This window comes from Trachypithecus francoisi, unplaced genomic scaffold (assembly GCF_009764315.1).
Source record: "Trachypithecus francoisi isolate TF-2019V2 unplaced genomic scaffold, Tfra_2.0 Lachesis_group5, whole genome shotgun sequence".
Lineage (NCBI taxonomy): Eukaryota > Metazoa > Chordata > Mammalia > Primates > Cercopithecidae > Trachypithecus > Trachypithecus francoisi.
Window position 1 is genome coordinate 139,660,186 of NW_022681470.1, and position 18,981 is coordinate 139,679,166.

Genomic DNA, 18,981 nt, shown 5'->3' on the forward strand with positions numbered 1-18,981 from the left:
AAGAAGCGGCCAGAGCAGAGCCAGACACCTCCCGGCTACCGCGAACCGTGGGAGTGACGATGCGCTGTCTCCCCACGTCCGGTGAAATCGGTGTCCTCTCTCTACACCCGAGGGCACTCACACCCCCGCGGCCTCCTCGCTTCCCCTTTCGGCCTTGGCCGCGGGAGCGTCTTTACAGCTCCCAGAAAAAGGAAGGAAGCTGCGTGATCCCCACCGCCAAGCCCCTCCGCTGGCGTCCCAGGCTCCGCGGGGAAACTGAGGCAGCTAGATTGGATCTTGACGAGGGAGGAGAGGGGGGCGCTCGAAACCCCTGCCTGTCGCTGGGAAACTGAGGCAGCAGCCCCCAGGCGCCGAGGCGAGGCAAGGAGAAGGGGCGCTCGAACCCCTTCCTGCAGCTGGGAAGCTAAGGCAGGCCCCAGGCTCCGAGGTGAGGCAGCGAGAGGGGGCGCTCGAACCCCTGCCCTCCGCGCGAGGCTCCGGCAACCCAGGCGCGCGCACTAAATATGAGCGTGTGTTTGCTTGGCCACCGCCTGTGCGTGTGACCCCAAGACTCGACATCCACCACGTCGAGGCTGGGGACTCTGAAGTCTCCAAGCGCCGAGCCGCGCCGCCTAAGGCTTTCCTGTTGTGGGGCGCGCACGGCGTCGCCGTGGAGATCTCAGAGGGGCCAGGGAGGTCGCGCAGCAGAAGGGGAAGCGAAGGGGCCCGGGATGCGCAGGCCCTTCCTATCGGGGAAGGGGGCTGCGAGTCACTGGCCATCCAGAGACGCATATTTTCCCCGCCTCGGTCATTCCCAAGGAATTTCCACGGGGATATTTTTTTCTTGGGGGGCTGAGGGGTACTGAATTCCCGCCCCGGAACGGCCTGAGCAAAGTCACAGAGTGGGACCGGGGACGTCCCTGGTCCTCAGACGGCCTGGGAAAATCCTGCGCCACGGGTTCTTCCTCGGGCGGGTTTCACGGACTCTCGCCCTGGCCCGAGGTGCGCGGGCGGCGAGCTCCCCCGCGCGGCCCAAGTCCCACTTGCAGCCACAATGGCGCCGTTCTTTTCTCAACATGTAGCTCAACGTTTATTAAGCGCCTACTGTGTGCTTGGCATCCTTCCAGGTACTGGGGACGCAAGAATGAACAGAGTCAGACAAAAATCCAGCTGGGCACGGTGGCTCCCGCCTGTAATCCCAGACTTTTGGGAGGCCGAGATGGGAGGATCCCTTGAGCCCAGGAGTTCAAGACCAGCCTGGGCAACATAGGGAGACCCCATATTTACACAAAATACAAAAATTAGCCGAGTGTGGTGGTGCACCCCTGTAATTCCACCTACTTGGGAGGCTGAGGCAGGAGAATCTCTTGAACCCGGTAGGCGGAGGTTGCAGTGAGCCAAGATCCATGCACTGCACTCCAGCCTGGGTGACAGAGTGAGACTCTGCCTCAAAAAAAATAAAAATAAAAACAAAAAAAAGGAACATCCAGGAGACAAGTGTGGCTGGAGCGGGCTTAGCAAAGGAAGAGATTGGAGGAGAGGAGCAGGCAGGGAGATGACAGGGCAGATAGGTGAAAGTGCCTGTCACCTGGGGAGGACTTTGTTGTTTTGTCTGTTTCTGAACCCCAGTCTCATTCTGTCACCCAGGCTGGAGCACAGTGGTGTGATCTCGGCTCACTGCAACCTCTGCCTCCCAGGTTCAAGAGATTCTCCCTCCTCAGCCTACCGAGTAGCTGGTACTACAGGGGTGCGTCACCATGCCTAATTTTTGTATTTTTAGTAGAGACGAGGTTTCACCAGGTTGGTCTCTAGCTCCTGACCTCTGGTGATCCGCCCACCTTGGCCTCCCAAAGTGCTGGGATAACAGACTTGAGCCACCATGCCCGGCCAGGACTTTGGTTTTTATGCCCAGTGAGGTGGGAGCTATGGAGGGTTGTGAGCGGAGGAAGGACCTTGCCCTGACTCAAGTGTTCACAGGGGCTCAGTTGAGGCTTCAAGAGCTGCAGCTAGGAAATGGGAGAGGCGGTGACTGTTGTAGTCCAGATGAATGATACTGGGGCCTGGACTGGGCAGTGTCCTTGGAGAAAGGGCTGAATTTGACATCCGTTTTGGAGACTGGGCCAACTGGAGGTGCTGAGACAAGGGGGATGACTCCTTGATCAGGGTCCAAGCGTTTTGGAGGATGGAGGGCCACTTTCTGAGATGGGAGTGGGATGGCCATGGTGGGGGCAGGCTGGCAGAGGGAGGAGGCACCTACCAGTCCTCTGCTCCTTTAAGCGTTTTCTCAGGGAAAAGGGAAGCAGATATTCCCCAGACCTTTGCTTCTATCTCCAGGAAGGGCAGGGCTTCCTCCCGGGTGCCAGGCAGTCTCAGGCAGGCCAAAGAATGGCCTCAGACCAGAGGCTGCCCACCGAGGGCAGAAGCCATCCCATGGTGTCCCATGCAACCGCTTTGCATTTCCCTCAGCCTGTAATGCTCTTCCCTTCATCCCCAACAAGGCTGGCTCCTCCTGTCTTGTGGCCTGAGCTTTCTGCTAAAAGGATGTCCCCCTACTCCATCCTGAGCCACATTCTGGGCATTCCTTTACACTCACCTTAACATTTGAATTGCTGAACTCATCACTTGCTGAATTTCTTTTTTGTTTTTTTGAGACAGAGTCTTGCTCTGTCACCCTGGCTAGAGTGCAGTGACATGATCTTGGCTTGCCACAACCCCTGCCTCCTAGGTTTAAGTGATTTTCCTGCCTCAGCCTCCCGAGTAGCTGGGATTACAGGCGTATGCCAACAGGCCTGGCTAATTTTTGTGTTTTTAGTAGAGACAGGGTTATACCATGTTGGCCAGCCTGGTCTCGAACTCCTCACTGCAAGCGATCCACCCACCTTGGCCTCCCAAAGGGCTGGGCTGGGATTACAGGCATGAGTCACTGCTCCCCGCCTATTTAGATTTTTTTTTTCTCTTTTTCTTTTCTTTCTTTTTTTTTTTTAGACAAAGTCTTGCTCTGTTGCCCAGGCTGGAGTGCAGAGGTGTGATCTCGGCTCAGCTCACTGCAACCTCCCAGGTTCGAGAAATTCTTCTGCCTCAGCCTCCCAAGTAGCTGGGATTACAGGTGCCCACCACCATGCCTGGCTAATTTTTTTTTTTTTTTTTTTAGACAAAGTCTTGCTCTGTTGCCCAGGCTGGAGTGCAGAGGTGTGATCTCGGCTCAGCTCACTGCAACCTCCCAGGTTCGAGAAATTCTTCTGCCTCAGCCTCCAAGTAGCTGGGACTACAGGCACGTGTCACCACGCACAGCTAATTTTTTGTATTTTTAGTAGAGACAGAGTTTCACCGTGTTAGCCAGGATGGTCTTGATCTTCTGATCTCATGATTCGCCCGCCTCAGCCTCCCAAAGTGCTGGGATTGCAGGTGTGAGTCACCGCACCCAACCAACTTTTGTATTTTTATTTTACTTTTTATTTTATTTATGTATATTTTTGCGACGCAGTCTTGCTCTGTCTGTCGCCCAGGCTGGAGTGCAGTGGTGTAATCTTGGCTCACTGCAACCTCCATTTCCCAGGTTCAAGCAATTCTTTTGCCTCAGCCTCCCAGGTAGCTGAGATTACAGGTATGCGCCACCACAACCAGCTGATTTTTGTATTTTTAGTAGAGACGAAGTTTTACCATGTTGGCCTGGCAGGTCTAGAACTCCTGACCTCAGGTGATCCACCCGCCTTGGCCTCCACAAGGCGTGAGAGCCACTGTGCCTGGCAGACCTTATCTTTGATTACAGGTTTCTTCTGGGGAATAGCTTAGTTTGTGGTTTTGTTTTTCAGAACTCTGCTTCAGCAAAGATGTGGGGGGAAAAAAAGGCTACGGAAACTCATCTGATTCCGGTTATAATGATGGAAGACAGCCACCAGGAAACTCTCCCGGAAGAATGGGCCGGATCAATAATCTGAGTGGTCCCAGTCCTCCTCCAATGGCCGATGAATGAGGGAGGTAAATATCTGTTCTAAGAAGCAGACAACTGGACATGCACATTCACAGCAGAGGGAAATCATCAAGAAGTAGAGGGAAGGTGGGGTGCAGTGGCTCACCCCTGTAATCCCAGCCTTTTGGGAGACCGAGGTGGGAAGATTACTTGAGGTCAGGAGTTCAAGACCAGCCTGGGCAACACAGTGAGAGCCCGTCTGTACAAAAAAATAAATAAATAAATAATAAAATAAAATTTAAGGCCAGGTGCAGTGGCTCACACCTGTAACCCCAGCACTTTGGGAGGCCAAAGCAGGCGAATCACCTGAGGTCAGGAGTTCGAGACCAACCCAGCCAACATGGTGAAACCCCGTCTCTACTAAAAATACAAAAATTAGCTGGGCATGGGGACGCGCACCTGTAATCCCAGCTACTCGGGAAGCTGAGGCAGGAGAATTGCTTGAACCTGGGAAGCAGAGGTTTCAGTGAGTCAAAATCACGCCACTGGACTCCAACCTGGGCAACAGAGTGAGACTCTTGTCTCAAAAAAAAAAAAAAAAAGAAAAGAAAATTTAAAAAGTGGAGGGCTGATCATGCTGGACAAGCAGATAAAATGTGTATGTCTAAATAACAGTTGCTGACCAGGCAGCTGTCATCCCAGCACTTTGGGAGGCCGAGGTGGGTGGATCACTTGAGGTCAGGAGTTTGAGACCAGCCTGCCCAAACTGGTGAAACCTCATCTCTAGTAAAAATACAAAAATTAGCTGGTCATGGAGGCACAAGCCTGTAATCTCAGCTACTTGGGAGGCTGGGGCATGAGAATCTCTTGAACCCAGAGGTGGCAGAGAGCTGAGATCATGCCATTGTACTCCAGTCTGGGCAACAGAGCGAGATCCATCTCAAACAAATAAAACACACAAGGATTGCTCTGTCTTCACAAATGAATGAGGTCATGCTGGAAATTCCCTCTGCAGGGACTGGCCTGACTCACATTCAGTTCTCTAAATAAATGCACATTTATCTCATTATCATTTTCGTGTAGTTAAGCATTAACAGTTTGTTGTTGTTGTTGTTTTGTTTTGTTTTGAGATGAAGTCTCGCTCTGTCACCCAGGCTGGAGTGCAGTGGCGCAATCTTGGCTCACTGCAGCCTCCGCCTCCTGGGTTCACGCCATTCTCCTGCCTCAGCCTCCCGAGTAGCTGGGACTACAGGCGCCCGCCACCACGCCTGGCTAATTTTTTGTATTTTTAGTGCAGACGGAGCTTCAATATGTTAGACAGGATGGTCTTGATCTCCTGACCTCGTGATCTGCCCGCCTTGGCCTCCCAAAGTGCTGGGATTACAGGCGTGAGCCACTGTGCCCGGCCAACATTAACATAGTTTTAATAAATATTTTTTGGAGCCAGGCTCGGTGGCTCATGCCTGTAATCCCAGCACTTTGGGAGGCCGAGGTGGGCGGATCATGAGGTCAAGAGTTTGAGATCAGCCTGACCAACATGGTGAAACCCCGTCTTTACTAAAAATACAAAAATTAGCCGGGAGTGGTGGCGCGCGCCTATGATCCCAGCTACTCGGGAGGTTGAGGCAGGAGACTTGCTTGAACTGGGGAGGCAGAGATTGCAGTGAGCCGAGATTGTACCACTGCACTGCAGCCTGGGCGACAGAGCAAGACTCTGTCTCAAAACAACAACAACAACAAAAACAGGAAAACAAACAAAAAAAAAGCTGTGCATTCTGTACTCTTAGTGTCACCTTCTCCAAATTCTGAAATACAGCTTCTTATTTATTTATTTATTTATTTATTTATTTAGAGATGGAGTCTTGCTCTGTTGCCCAGGCTGGAATGCAGTGGCGCGATATCACCTCGCTGCAACCTCCGCCTCCAGGGTTTAAGCGATTCTCCTGTCTCAGCCTCCCGTAGCTGAGATTACAGGCACCCGGCACCACGCCCAGCTAATTCTTTTGTATTTTTAGTAGAGATGGGGTTTCACTGTGCTGGTCAGGCTGGTCTCAAACTCTTGACCTCAAGTGTTCCACCTGCCTCGGCCTTCCAAAGTGCTGGGATTACAGGCGTGAGCCACTGCTCCCAGCCACAAAAAAAGATTTTAAAAATAGAAAGGAGAGGGCCAGGCTCAGTGGCTCATGACTGTAATCTCAGCACTTTGGGAGGCTGAGGCGGGCGGATCACCTGAGGTCAGGAATCCGAGACCATCCTGACCAACATGGTGAAACCCCATCTCTGCTAACAATACAAAATTAGCGAGGTATTGTGTGCATGCCTGTAATCCCAGCTACTCGGGAGGCTGAGGCAGGAGAATTGCCTGAACCTGGGAGGCGGAGGTTGCGATTAGCCGAGATTGCGCCATTGCACTCCAGCCTGGGCAAGAAGAGCAAAACTCTGTCTGGAAAAAAAAAAAAAATGAAAAAATAGGCCAGGTTCGGTGGCTCACGCTTGTAATCCCAGCACTTTGGGGGGCCAGAGTGGGTGGATCACCTGAGGTCAGGAGTTCGAGACCAGCCCGACCAATATGGTGAACCCTTGTCTCTACTAAAAACACAAAAATTAGTCAGGTGTAGTGGTGGGTGCCTGTAATCCCAGCTACTCTGGAGGCTGAGGCAGGAGAATCACTTGAACCCAGGAGGCGGAAGTTGCAAATGTGCCGAGTTTGAGCCACTGCACTCCAGCCTGGGCAAGAGAGTGAGACTCTGTCTTAAAAAAAAAAAAAAGATAAAGAAAAAATGAAAAAAAAAAAAGAGAAATTTGGACACAGAAACAGACACATACCTACAGGGACAACATCATGTAAAGATGAAGGTGGAGACTGAAGCAGTGTGGCTACAAGCCAAGGAATGTCAAAGATTGTCAGCAAAGCAAACCGCCAGAAGCTAGGAGAGGGATCTGGAACAGACTCCCTTAGAAGGAGCTAACACTGTTCTTCATCTTGGATTTCCAACCTCCAGAAACAGGAGAGAATAAATTTCTGTTGACCGCCACAGTTTGTGGCACTCCTACAGCAGCCCTAACAAACTCGTATACCCCACCTATTTAATTAACTAACTAATTCATTAATTCCTTCATTCATTATTTATTTTTTTTCGAGATCAAGTCTTGCTCTGTCACCCAGGCTTGAGGGCAGTGGCGTGACCTCAGCTCACTGCAACCTTCGCCTCCCAGGTTCAAGTGATTCTCCTGCCTCAGCCTCCCAAGTAGCTGGGATTATAGACACCTGCCACCATATCCCACCAATTTTTGTATTTTTAGTAGAGATGGGGTTTCACCATATTGGCCAGGCCTGTCTTGAACTCCTGTCCTCTAGTGATCCACCTGCTTTGGCCTCCCAAAGTGCTGGGATTACAGGCATGAGCCACTGCTCCCGGCCTATTTTTTATAGAGACGAGGTCTTGCTGTGTTTCCCAGGCTGGTCTCAAACTCCTGGCCACAGCCTTCCAAGTAGCTGGGACTGCAGGTGCATGCCACCATGTCCAACTATGCCAATTATTTTAAAGCACATTCTAGGCAGTGTATGATAGTTTTCTTTTTCTTTTCTTTTCTTTCTTCTTTTTTTTTGAGACAGGGTCTTGATCTGTTGCCCAGGCTAGATTGCAGTGGTACGATCTCAGCTCACTGCAGCCTCCACCCCCAGGGCTCAAGCGATCCTCCTGCCTCAGCCTCCAAAGTAGCTGGGACCACAGGCACACCACCATACCCAGCTAACTGTTCTATTTTTAGTAGAGATAGGGTCTCACTATGTTGCTCAGGCTGGTCTCAAACTCCTGTGCTCAAGCGATCCTCCCGCCTCAACCTCCTAAAGTGCTGGGTTTACAGGCATGAGCCACCAGGCCCGTCTGTATCATTTTTTTTCTGATGCCTGTTTTTATCCTCAATCTGGCTGAGGGATTCCGGTGTGGGGGAATACGTTCTGACCCATTTCTTTTGAAAATCTGTCGGGCAGCAGTTGGTCTCACCATGTTTCCTGACAGGTATGACGCAGACTGAACCACATTTACACTCCTGGCTGCAACTCTCCAGGGTGGACCAGGCACTGTCAGGCCAACAGCTGGGTGTTACTCTAGGCCTTGATGCCCCAACAAGACTGGCAAGAGGAACAGTAGTGAGGCGGCATTTTCTGCTGAGCTTTGGCACGCCTTTAACTGTGTGTGTGTGTGTGCTTTTTTTTTTTTAGACAGAGTCTTGCTCTGTCACCAGGCTGGAGTGCAGTGGTGCGGTCTTGGCTCCTGCAACCTCCGCCTCCTGGGTTCAAGTGATTCTCCTGCCTCAGCCTCCTGAGTAGCTGGGACTGCAGGCACCTGCCACCACGCCCAGCTAATGTTTTGTATTTTTAGTAGAGACTGGGTTTCACCATGTTGGCCAGGATGGTCTTGATCTCTTGACCTCGTGATCCACCCACCTAGGTCTCCCAAAGTGCTGGGATTATAGGCGTGAGCCACTGCACCTGGCCTTAACTGTTTTTTTTTGTTGTTGTTGTTGTTTTTGAGACTGAGTCTCACTCTGTCGCCCAGACTGGAGTGTAGTGGCGCGATCTTGGCTCACTGCAAGCTCTGCCTCCCGGGTTCACGCCATTCTCCTGCCTCAACCTCCTGAGTAGCTGGGACTACAGGTGCCCACCACCACGACCGGCTAATTTTTTGTATTTTTAGTACAGACAGGGTTTTACCATGTTAGCCGGGATGGTCTCGATCTCCTGACCTCGTGATCCACCAGCCTCAGTCTCCAACCGGTTTTAATAGCTTTTTCTTTTTTATTTAGTCAAATCTGCTGCTTCAAGGATCAAAGTCTATGTCCACTGAGGGTGTTTGGAGAATGTGTTGCAACCTCTGAAGGCAATCCCAAGAGAGGCATTCCAGAGATGTTTTCAGCCAGGGGTGGCCCAGCAGGTAGGGATGGTTGTGTGGCTGCTTAGCCTGGCCAGGCCCACACAGGCAGAAGGCAGTCCTGATTGACTTTATTTTCTTTATTTATAGATGGAGTCTTGCTCTGTCGTCCAGGCTGGAGCACAGTGGCGCTATCTTGGCTCACTGCAACCTCTGCCTCCTAGATTCAAGTAATTCTCCTGCCTCAGCCTCCTGAGTAGCTGGGATTACAGGCGCCCGCCACCACTCCCAGCTTGGCCAGGGTGGTCTCAAACTCCTGACCTCCGGTGATCTGCCTGGCTCAGCCTCCCAAAGTTCTGGGATTATAGGCATGAGTCACCGCACCCAGCTGGTTGACTTTAAATAAATCGATCACATTGTCTACATTATAGTCTGTTAAGAAAAATTAACTTGGCAGGCAAACAACCTCAGCAAAATCAAAAATTGGGATGCTGTGTTTTTTTTTTAAGACAGTGTCTCACTTTGTCACCCATGCTGGAGTGTGGTGGCTCAATCTCTGCTCACTGCAACCTCTGCTTCCTGGGCTCAGGTTATCCTCCCACCTCAGCCTCCCAAGTAGCTGGGACCACAGGTAGACACCACCATGCCCACTTAATTTTTGTATTTTTGCAGAGACAGGGTTTCACCATGTTGCCCAGGCTGGTCTGGAACCCCTGGGCTCAAGCGATCCTCCCACCTTGACCTTCCAAAGTGCTAAAGTTACAGGTGCAAGTCACCACGCCCAGCTGGTGTTTTTAAACATGTGCTTATCTGCTCACTTACAGCGAGACATTTACTTTTCTGACTGTGCTTATAGGAAGTCACTCTGAAAACTCAGGTTTACACATGACATCTACTTGTATAATCAAGCACACACTCTCAGGCTGCATGAAGTACTGTTGCAGACAGGACTGCAAACACTCTCAGGGGTGGGAATGGCTGGCAGCAGGTGCTCAGAAGGCTGTGGCGGGAGTCAGCTCCTAGGAAGTGCCGGCGCCCACGCACCTGTGAGCTCCGGGAGTCTGACTCACTGGGTAAGTGAATTCTTGCAATTTCCACAAACAGCCCTGGGGTTCCCTTAAACCAGACTGCAAGCCTCTTGAGATGGCGGATCCTCAGCGGTGCCCAGAACCCGGGAAGGAGCCCAACGTGCCCAATGCAGTTATTAAAAATGACACTGAGAAGTTATCTGTTTATCCTCCTTGATTCAAAAATACAGTTTATTTTAAAAACAAAAAGAGAGAATGGCTGCAGGAGCCCGTCTGGGTTCTCTGTGGAGTCGCCCCTTCCCAATGGCGATGGCCGCTCCCTGTGGCCTCAGCTTCCGCCCTGGAATGAGGGGGTCCAAGTGGCACCATCCTCGAAGGGTGGGCGTGGGCCTGAGGCTCCCAAGTCAGCCACGGGCTCTGCCTGGCTCAGAAGAGGTGCTTCACATCACGCGTGGTACGGGGTGGCCACCGGGCCCTGCGTAGCGTGGGGTGGGGGTCAGGGGAAGTTGCTGTAGGGCAGGCTAAAGGGGTAGAGGGGCTTGTAACGCGAGTCCTGCCAGAGCAGCTTGTCCTCCAGGAAGGCGATGGTGGGCAGCGTCAGGACCAGGGTCTGGTGCTTGAGCATGCTGTGCACATTTAGACCTGGGGGCGGGGTGGCGGACGGTCAGGGTGGGGCTGCCTCTCTCCTCATCCCACCCACATCAGAGTCCCTTTGTGCTTACAGAAAAGAGACCTTCACTGTGGTCTAGTGTGACTTTGTGAGCCCAGCAGCCCGGGGCCAGACCCTGCCCGGCCGCTTGTTGCCTGTAAGCCTCTGGCCAAGGAGCTGCTCCCAGATCATCTGCTGGCGAGTCCCTCGGAATGCCAGGCTTGGCCCTGTGCCTAGCTGGACTCCTGGCTCCCATTCCGGTGAGGGAGACCCAGGGCAAACGATGGGAGGGCAGGGAAGTGACGGGGAGGGTCATGCAGGGCCTGATGTGCCTGAGGACTTGGGCTTTCATCCTGAGAGAGGTGGGAAAGCCGGCGAGGGTGTGGGTTGAGGGACAGGACCTGACTCAGGCTCACGTCGCCATCTGGTGGCTGTGAAAGGAACAGACTGTGGCTTTGGCAGAGGTGACCTTGGAGCCTTTTTTTTTTTTTGAGGCAAGAGTCTCGCTCTCTCCCCCAGGTTTGGGTGCAGTGGTGCGATCATGACTCACAGAAGCCTCGGCCCCCTGAGCTCAAGCTATCTGCCTAGCTCAGCCCCCTGAGTAGCTGGGACTACAGGTGCACACCGCCATGCCTAACTTTTTTATTTTTAGTACAGGTGGGAGCCTCACTATATTGGCCAGACTGCCTTGGCCTCCCAAAGTACTGGGATTACAAGCGTGAGCCACCATCCCCAGCCAAGCACTTCTTTAGGAAAGATTATTGCTTTGGGCAAGCTGAGGGTTGGGTCGGGGCGCGTGGTCACTGCCCAAGGCCACTCAGCGACCAGAGGCAGGATTTGAACCGCTGTGATTCTAACAGTGGAGACTGCACGTGCACACTCTGAGGGCCTGGGCCTTTGCTCACCAACAGCCGGGATCAGGTTGAAGGTCTTGAGCCTAGAGGTGGCCTCCACGATGCTCTGTGGCATCTCCTCGTATGTCCTGTAAGAGAGGACAGGGAGCGGGGGTTGAACCCTCAGAGTACGGAGCTCACGCCCCCTGCCCCTGCTCTGCCCTGTGTCCTCACAAGTCCACGAGGAGCACGGAGTCCCCCCAGCGGCGGTAGCGCGCCAGCTCTGTCAGGTACTGTGGGTCTCCGGTGGGCAGCTCTAGGGAGTCCATAATGTGCAGGTCATCCTGGTGAAAGGAAAGGATGGTTTGAGCCTTGGGTCCAGAGCAGCCCCACCTCTAGCAGCTGTCTGGGCCCCCCATGGCTATACCTGGGCCAGTTTGACGCTCAGTGCCACTTTGAGGCCCAGGGCCCGCACCTTCATGGGCAGCATGTAGTAGTAACTCGTGGGGCCCCGGGGGCCATGGGCAACACCTCCTGTGGGGACAGAGGCGTATGAGCAGGTAGGGGCCACTGCAGAGCCTGGAGGTCAGCAATCTGCTGCAGTGGCTGGCATGGGGTGACAGGAGAGAGGGGGCACTGCCAGGAATCAGGCAGAGAGGGTGGGGCCTCAGGGGAGGCTGGATCAGGGACAGCATAGGACCAGTGACTTGGCTTCACTGGGCTTCAGTTTCCCCAGCTGTCACACTCTGAGACAGGGCTGGTGAAGGTGGCTCACACCAGCACTTTGGGAGGCTGAGGACAGAGATCAGGAGCTCAAGGCTGCAGTGAGCTATGATTGTGCCACTGCACTATAGCCTGGGCAATACAGGGAGATCCTGCCTCAAAAACAAACAATAGAAAAAACAAACCACCTTGAGATCGGACAGTTCCTGCCTCATAGGACACCAGGAGTTATGGTGTGGATTCCGTAGAGTGGCTAGAGGGTGAACTTAACTCAAGCATAGCTGTTAATGCTGAAATTATCAGGAGGTTCGAACTTTCAGGTCTAGGGGGAGAGGGAGGCATCAGGCACACTTTCCAGTGGAGCAAGCAGTATGATTTGGGAGCAGTAACAGTTGGGGAAACCCCTGCAAGCACCATGTGTTGGTGTCCGCCCTCGCCTGGGCCTTGGAAATGCAGCAGAGAAGACGACAGACATGGTCCCTGCCCTCACGCCATTCACATTCCGGCAGGGCAGAAAAGAGGCTCAGCTGTAGAAGAAATCAGGGCAGCCCCGGGGGATGTGGAAGGAAAGGACATCAAGGGGGGCTTCCTAGAGGAGGTGTGGCCCAGAACCCTGAAAGGTGAGGAGAGCTGGCCGCGTAAACACGTGACGGGGTGGCTGGCACCACCCTGAATCATCTTGTTAGCATCCAAGAAAATAAAAAGTTAAAAACAAACCAACAACTACAACCAAAAAAAAAAAAAAAAAAGAGAGTCATCTCTGCCTGGTCAGAGAGGGAAAGGAGGGGATGAGGGGGCAAGGTGTGCAGCCACCAGGGCCCACGATGACAAGGTCAGGAGTTCAGGTTCCACGCAAAGGCTGAGGGAGGTGGGAGATTTAGGAAGAGCTCTCCGGGTGCTGTGGGAGGTGTGAGTCAGGAGAGGGTGACGGGAGGTAGGGTCAAGAGGGGCTGTGGCCACGGGCTGAAGAGGGAGGGCTGCGAGGAGGAGGAGTGGATGGCTCCCAGATCTCTGTTCCCCAACGTGGGTAGTGAGGTCCAAGGACCTCAGTTCCAATGTCACCAGCCCAGTGGTCCCATGAGGTGGAGGGAACAGGGCTGACACAATACCACGCCAGATGTGTGCAGCTGTGTGTGAGTAAACACCCAGGTCCCTCCCCGCCCCCCCACCCCTCCCCGCCCCCCCACCCCTCCCCGCCCCCTCCACCCTGTCCCCAGTTACCTCCTCGCCAGAGTGGAGAGCGGATGCTGCCATGCCGGGCCCGCCCGGTGCCTTTCTGTGGCCAAGGCTTCCGGCCACCACCTCGTACCTCGGCCCTCGTCTTGGTCTTGGCATAGCTCTGGAGGCACAAAGTGAGGAGGGGGTCAGGTCCACGAGGCAAGTGTCAGGGAGCCGGGCAGATCAGTCCTGCCATGGGGAAGTCAGGCAGGAGGCACCATGATGATGGGCTCTCTCAGGCCAAGCACAAGCGAGGGGGAGGGTAAAGAAGTCAGAGCTCCTGCCCCATGCTAGCCTCACAAAGGCAGGGGCTCTGCCACCGGGCATGCAGGGGGTGCTCGGTATTTTCTGAACTATTGATTTTTTTTTTTTTTTTTTGAGAGTCTCACTCTGTCACCCAGGCTGTGGAGTGCAAGTGGAGCGACCTCGGCTTACTGCAACCTCTGATTCCTGGATTCAAGCGATTCTCTGGCCTCAGCCTCCCAAGTAGCTGAGATTACAGGTGCCTGTCACCATGCCAGGCTAATTTTTTTTTTTTGAGATGGAGTCTTGCTGTGTCACCCAGGCCAGAGTGCAGTGGTGTGATCTCGGCTCACTGCAATCTCCGCTTCCTGGGTTCAAGCAATTCTGTCTCAGCCTCCAGAGTAGCTCGGACGACAGGCGCCCGCCACCACGCCCAACTAATATTTGTATTTTTTTTTTTTTTTTTTGAGACGGAGTCTCGCTCTGTCGCCCAGGCTGGAGTGCAGTGGCCGGATCTCAGCTCACTGCAAGCTCCGCCTCCCGGGTTTACGCCATTCTCTCGCCTCAGCCTCCCGAGTAGCTGGGACTATAGGCGCCCGCCATCTCGCCCAGCTAATTTTTTGTATTTTTTTAGTAGAGACGGGGTTTCACCGTGTTAGCCAGGATGGTCTCGATCTCCTGACCTCGTGATCCGCCCGTCTCGGCCTCCCAAAGTGCTGGGATTACAGGCTTGAGCCACCGCGCCCGGCCTAATATTTGTATTTTTAGTTATTAGTAAATACTAATATTTAGTATTTTTAGTAGAGACGGGGTTTCACCATATTGGTCAGGCTGGTCTCGAACTCCTGACCTTGTGATCTGCCCGCCTCGGTCTCCCAAAGTACTAGGATTACAGGCGTGAGCCACCATGCCTGGCCCCGGCTAATTTTTTGTATTTTCTGTAGAGATGGGGTTTTGCCACATTGACTAGGCTGTTCTGGAACTCCCGGCCTCAACTGATCCACCTGCCTTGGCCTCCCAAAGTGCTGGGATTACAGGTGTGGGCCACTGTGCCGGCCTATTTTTTGAACAATTTTAATGTGGTTGTAGCTGCAAGGAGGGAATGACACAGACAGGGAGAATCAGGAAAGAGGAGCAGGGCAAGGAAATCAGGAAGAGCTCGGAATAGCAGACTGATGACTTTATTCCTAGGGTGATGGGGAGCCAGGGAAGGTGTGAAGAGGGGAAGGACTGGCCAGACCTCTGGGGTGGATGGATGAGACCCCAACTGGTAATGGATTCTTCAATGTTCTTGGCATAAAACCCAGACTCCTCCCCACTGCTCCCACTGGCCTCTGTGGCAACACTGGGTTCCTTGTGGTCCCTGCCACGGGGCCTTTGCACGCCCCGTTCCTGTTATCTCCACCCTAGCCCCACTGACTCTTTGATCTGGTTAGCTTCTACAGGAGACCCAAGGTTGAACATCCCGTTCTCTGGGACATGCTCATAATTACACATTATGTATGACCATCTGACTCACCTTCACTTCTCCCATGACACTGTGACCTTCATTAGAATAGGAACTTTGCCCATCTTTTTTGGGGGGTTGTGGGGGAAGGGGCAGAGACTGGGTCTTGCTGTTTCCCAGGCTGGTCTTTCCTGGTCCCAAGCAAGCCACCCACCTCAGCCTCCACTGCTGGGATTACAGGCCTGAGCCGCTGGACCCAGCCCAACCTTGCCTGTTTTGTCCTTGTGATCCCTGCTATATCCTCTCACCCACCACAATGCCCACATCAGTGAGTGATCAGAAAACAACCGAAAATGAGCTGGGCATGGTGGCTCACACCCGTAATCCCAGCACTTTGGGAGGCTGAGGCAGGTAGGTTCCTTGAGGTCAGGAGTTTGAGACCAGCCTGGCCAACATGGTGAAACTCCGTCTCTACTAAAAATACAAAAATTAGCCCACATGGTGGCACACACCTGTAATCCCAGCTACTCAGGAGGGAGAGGCAGGGGAATCACTTGAACCCAGGAAGCGGAGGTTGCAGTGAACTGAGATCGTGCCACTGTATTCCAGCCTGGGTGACAGAGTGAGACTCCATCTCCATCTCATAAAAAAAAAAAAAAGAGAACTAAAAATGGACCCATCAGTGAGTAGCTCAGGAAACAGATGAGGCCCCAGCCGAGCAGCCCGGAGAAAACCCAGCGATGGGCTTCCTCTGGGTCCCGTCCCCAGCCTCCCCCAGGAAGCTCCTCCTTCCTGCCACCTTGCTCCATTTAGGCACTCACAATTCTCTTGAAGTTCTTCTGCCACATGGTAACCTGGTGGAGGATGTCCAGCCTGCAGGGAGGAAGGACACATGAGAAGCCCAGCTCTGCTTCAAAAGCCCCCACCTCCAATACAGGAAAACCCAGGATCCTCCCTTCTGCCTCCGGGGCCCTGTGTGACTGGCTTCTGCCCCTCACTGACCCCATCTTGAAATCCTGCCTCAAGGCCTTGGCACTTGCTCTTCCCTCTGTCTGAAACACTCTTCTGGATGGTTCCTTCTCAGCCTACAGGTGTCAGCCCTGGTAACTGCTGAGAGGTGCCTCCTAAAGAAAGAGCCACCCTGACCAGGTGCAGTGGCTCATGCCTGTAATCCTGGCACTTTGGGAGGCCAAGGCAGGTGGATCACTTGTGGCCATGAGTTTAAGACCAGCCTGGGCAACATGGAGAAGCAATGTCTCTCCAAAATATACAAAAATTAGCTGGGCACAGTGGTACATATCTGTCATTCCAGTTACTTGGGAGGCTGAGGCATGAGAATTACTAGAACCCAGGAGGCAGAGGTTGAAGTGAGCCGAGAGCGAGCGTGCCACTGCACTCCAGCCTGGGCGACAAGAGCCAAACTTTGTCTCAAAAAAAAAAACCAAAAAAAACAAAAAAACACACCACCCCTTCTTTCTTGTTTTTCCTACCATTACTTATTTCCTGCTATTACAGTTGACTTATTGCCACCTTCTTTGGGGACTGCTTTGCCTCTCTAGTTCTATACCATTCCATACAGTCACCTACTCAACATCTGAAACGTGCCCAGTGCTCCTTGCTAAAATGTGATTTTGACATAGTTTTAAATACAGGTATTTAAATGTATTTACATTATTGAAATCAATTTCACCTGTTTTTTTTTTGTTTTTTTTTTTGAGACGGAGTCTCGCTCTATCGCAGGGGCTGGAGTGCAGTGGCCGGATCTCAGCTCACTGCAAGCTCCCCCTCCCGGGTTCCCACCACTCTCCTGCCTCAGCCTCCGGAGTAGCTGGGACTACAGGCGCCCGCCGCCTCGCCCAACTAGATTTTTGTATTTTTTTTGGTAGAGACGGGGTTTCACCGTGTTAGCCAGGATGGTCTCGATCTCCTGACCTCGTGATCCGCCCGTCTCGGCCTCCGAAAGTGCTGGGATTACAGGCTTGAGCCACCGCGCCCGGCCCACCTGTTTTTTTTTTTTTTTGAGATGGAGTCCATCTCTGTTGCCCAAGCTGGAGTGCAGTGGTATGATCTTGGCTCACTGCAACCTCCATCTCCCCGCGGCCCAAGTGATTCTCATGCCTCAGTCTCCCGAGTAGCTGGGACTACAGGCTTGCACTACCATGTCAGGCTAATGTTTGTATTTTTAGTAGAGACGGGCTTTCACCATATTGGCCAGGCTGGTCTCCAACTCCTGGCTTCAAGTGATCCGCCCGCCTCGGCCTCCCAATGTGCTGGCATCACAGATGTGAGCCACAGGCAGCCCCTACATCTTTTCCTTTTTCTTTTTGAGACGGAGTCTCGCTTTGTCGTCCAGGATGGAGTGCAGTGGCACGACCTTGGCTCACTGCAAGCTCCGCCTCCGGGTTCACGCCATTTTCCTGCCTCAGCCTCCCGAGTAGCTGGGACTACAGGCGACCGCCACCACACCCGGCTAATTTCTTTTTGTATTTTTAGTAGAGACAGGGTTTCACCGTGTTAGCCAGGATGGTCTCGATCTCCTGACCTCGTGATCCGCCCGTCTCGGCCTCCTAAAGTGCTGGAATTACAGGCGTGAGCCACCGCGCCCAGCATGGCCCCTACATTTTCTTAGAGATGTTATGAACAGCAGGTTAACTAAAATGCAAACAGCCTCTTCCAGGCACCTAGGAATGGTTTAGTCTCTTTAGTGCTCTTATTTGCAAAAAACATTTAACAAAGATTATCAGCATTTCTATAAAACTTATTATGTGCCAGAATTAAGTCATTTACTCATCACAGCAACCTCCCGAGCGCTGACAAAATAGGGACACTGAGGCACAAGAAGTGAAGGCAGGATTTGAACCTAATAAGTCGGGCTCCAGAGTTCTGTCTCCCTAACCCTTAGAAGATGTCACCTCTCAGGCTTCAATCTCACACAGCGCTACAGAAGGGGAAACTGTCATCATCCCCCTTTGACAGGTGGAGAAAAGGAGGCTGTAGAAATCCAGCACTTTTCCAACGGTATAAGCCCAAAGTCATCCTGACTCCTGAACTTCCGCTCTTCATCCCTCCGCCATTCAGTTCACCACTACAGTCCTCGCTCACCTGGGCGCGGTGGCGAAAACATCGGGGTGCAGGTCAGCCAGGCCCACGCGCTCCTGCTCGAAGCCTCGCAAGGACTCGACCCAAGCCTGCACCGGGCGTCGATGAGCGGGTACTGGGAGCTCGACTTTGCGCAGCACGGGCTCCGGGAGACCTGGAGCGACGGCGGGGGTCAGGGGTTAGGGTCAAGGGTCACACCTCTCTGTCGCTGCCCCTCCTGGAGCCACCCCGCTTGCCTTACCCTCGCTCGCCACCTGCTCCGGGTTCTCGGTAGGATGCGCTGCCTCTTCCGCCAGCGAACTCAAGCCCTGCAAGGGGTGGGCGAAAGTGAGAGACGACCCCTGGACACCCCCAAATTTCATCCTTCGACCACGCCTCCAGCCCCTGGCCTCACCCTGCAGCCCGTAGGCCGAAGCCAGGCGCGCGCCCCGGCCCGGACCAACTGCAGCATCGCCTCGCAGCCTCCCACGCCGCGGGAGGTCAAGGCCACTGGAGCCTCGCGCGGCGCCGATGGATGACGTCACGCACGCGACGCCGCCCGACCCGCCGCGGCTCACCCCTGGAAAGCGGGGTGTGCAAAACCGAAGATGGAGGGAGTCCGACCTGGCGTGCTCAGACCTCCACCCCAGGACTAATCCCCAGACCCAATTTTCACTCTTGCCTCAAGGACCCCCCCACAACACTAGGTAACCGGACCTCACAGCAAGAAGCCCCAGCTTCCGTAGGCCTCGCCTACTTTGGGGCCCGCCTCCTACGAGCGGTGCAGGAATTCAGCCAATGAGACCTCTCTGGCCCAATTCAGCCAATGACCGCTAAGCCTGAAGGAGCGGCCTCCGCCCATAAGTGGGCAGTTCTGGAGCGATACAACCAATAAAGCTTAAGCTTTTACTGTTGGTCACGCCCACCGGGCCACGCCTTCATTCCGCCTCCAAGGCTCTTGGAGATGGTTTTTACTTTATCCAGTTAATGTCGTTTTTT

At 53.4% G+C, this 18,981-nt stretch overlaps 1 protein-coding gene and 1 long non-coding RNA gene across 4 annotated transcripts; one reads left to right on the forward strand and one right to left on the reverse strand.

The window, feature by feature from the left end:
* Positions 1-184: 184 nt before the first annotated feature.
* Positions 185-9,990, forward strand: LOC117076606. Of its 2 annotated transcripts, none has more exons than XR_004434426.1 (3): positions 185-427; positions 8,699-8,826; positions 9,620-9,990. It is a non-coding gene; the product is annotated as an uncharacterized LOC117076606 (long non-coding RNA). The 2 variants fall into 2 exon arrangements; XR_004434425.1 differs by lacking the exon at positions 9,620-9,990 and adding an exon at positions 8,914-8,967.
* Positions 9,991-9,994: 4 nt separating this feature from the next.
* Positions 9,995-18,730, reverse strand: MRPL4 (mitochondrial ribosomal protein L4). 2 transcript variants are annotated; one of them, XM_033200286.1, is made up of 9 exons: positions 18,398-18,730; positions 18,246-18,311; positions 18,007-18,164; positions 15,726-15,777; positions 13,218-13,335; positions 11,701-11,807; positions 11,508-11,617; positions 11,346-11,422; positions 9,995-10,433 (listed from the first exon to the last, which is right to left on the reverse strand). In XM_033200286.1, the coding sequence occupies exons 1-9, from the start codon at positions 18,452-18,454 to the stop codon at positions 10,288-10,290; spliced, it is 891 nt and encodes a 296-aa protein (XP_033056177.1). In that variant the 5' UTR covers positions 18,455-18,730; the 3' UTR covers positions 9,995-10,287. The 2 variants fall into 2 exon arrangements, with proteins under 2 accessions (XP_033056177.1, XP_033056178.1); XM_033200287.1 differs by having other exon boundaries at positions 18,007-18,157; positions 18,245-18,311; positions 18,398-18,726.
* Between the last annotated feature and the right edge of the window lie 251 nt (positions 18,731-18,981).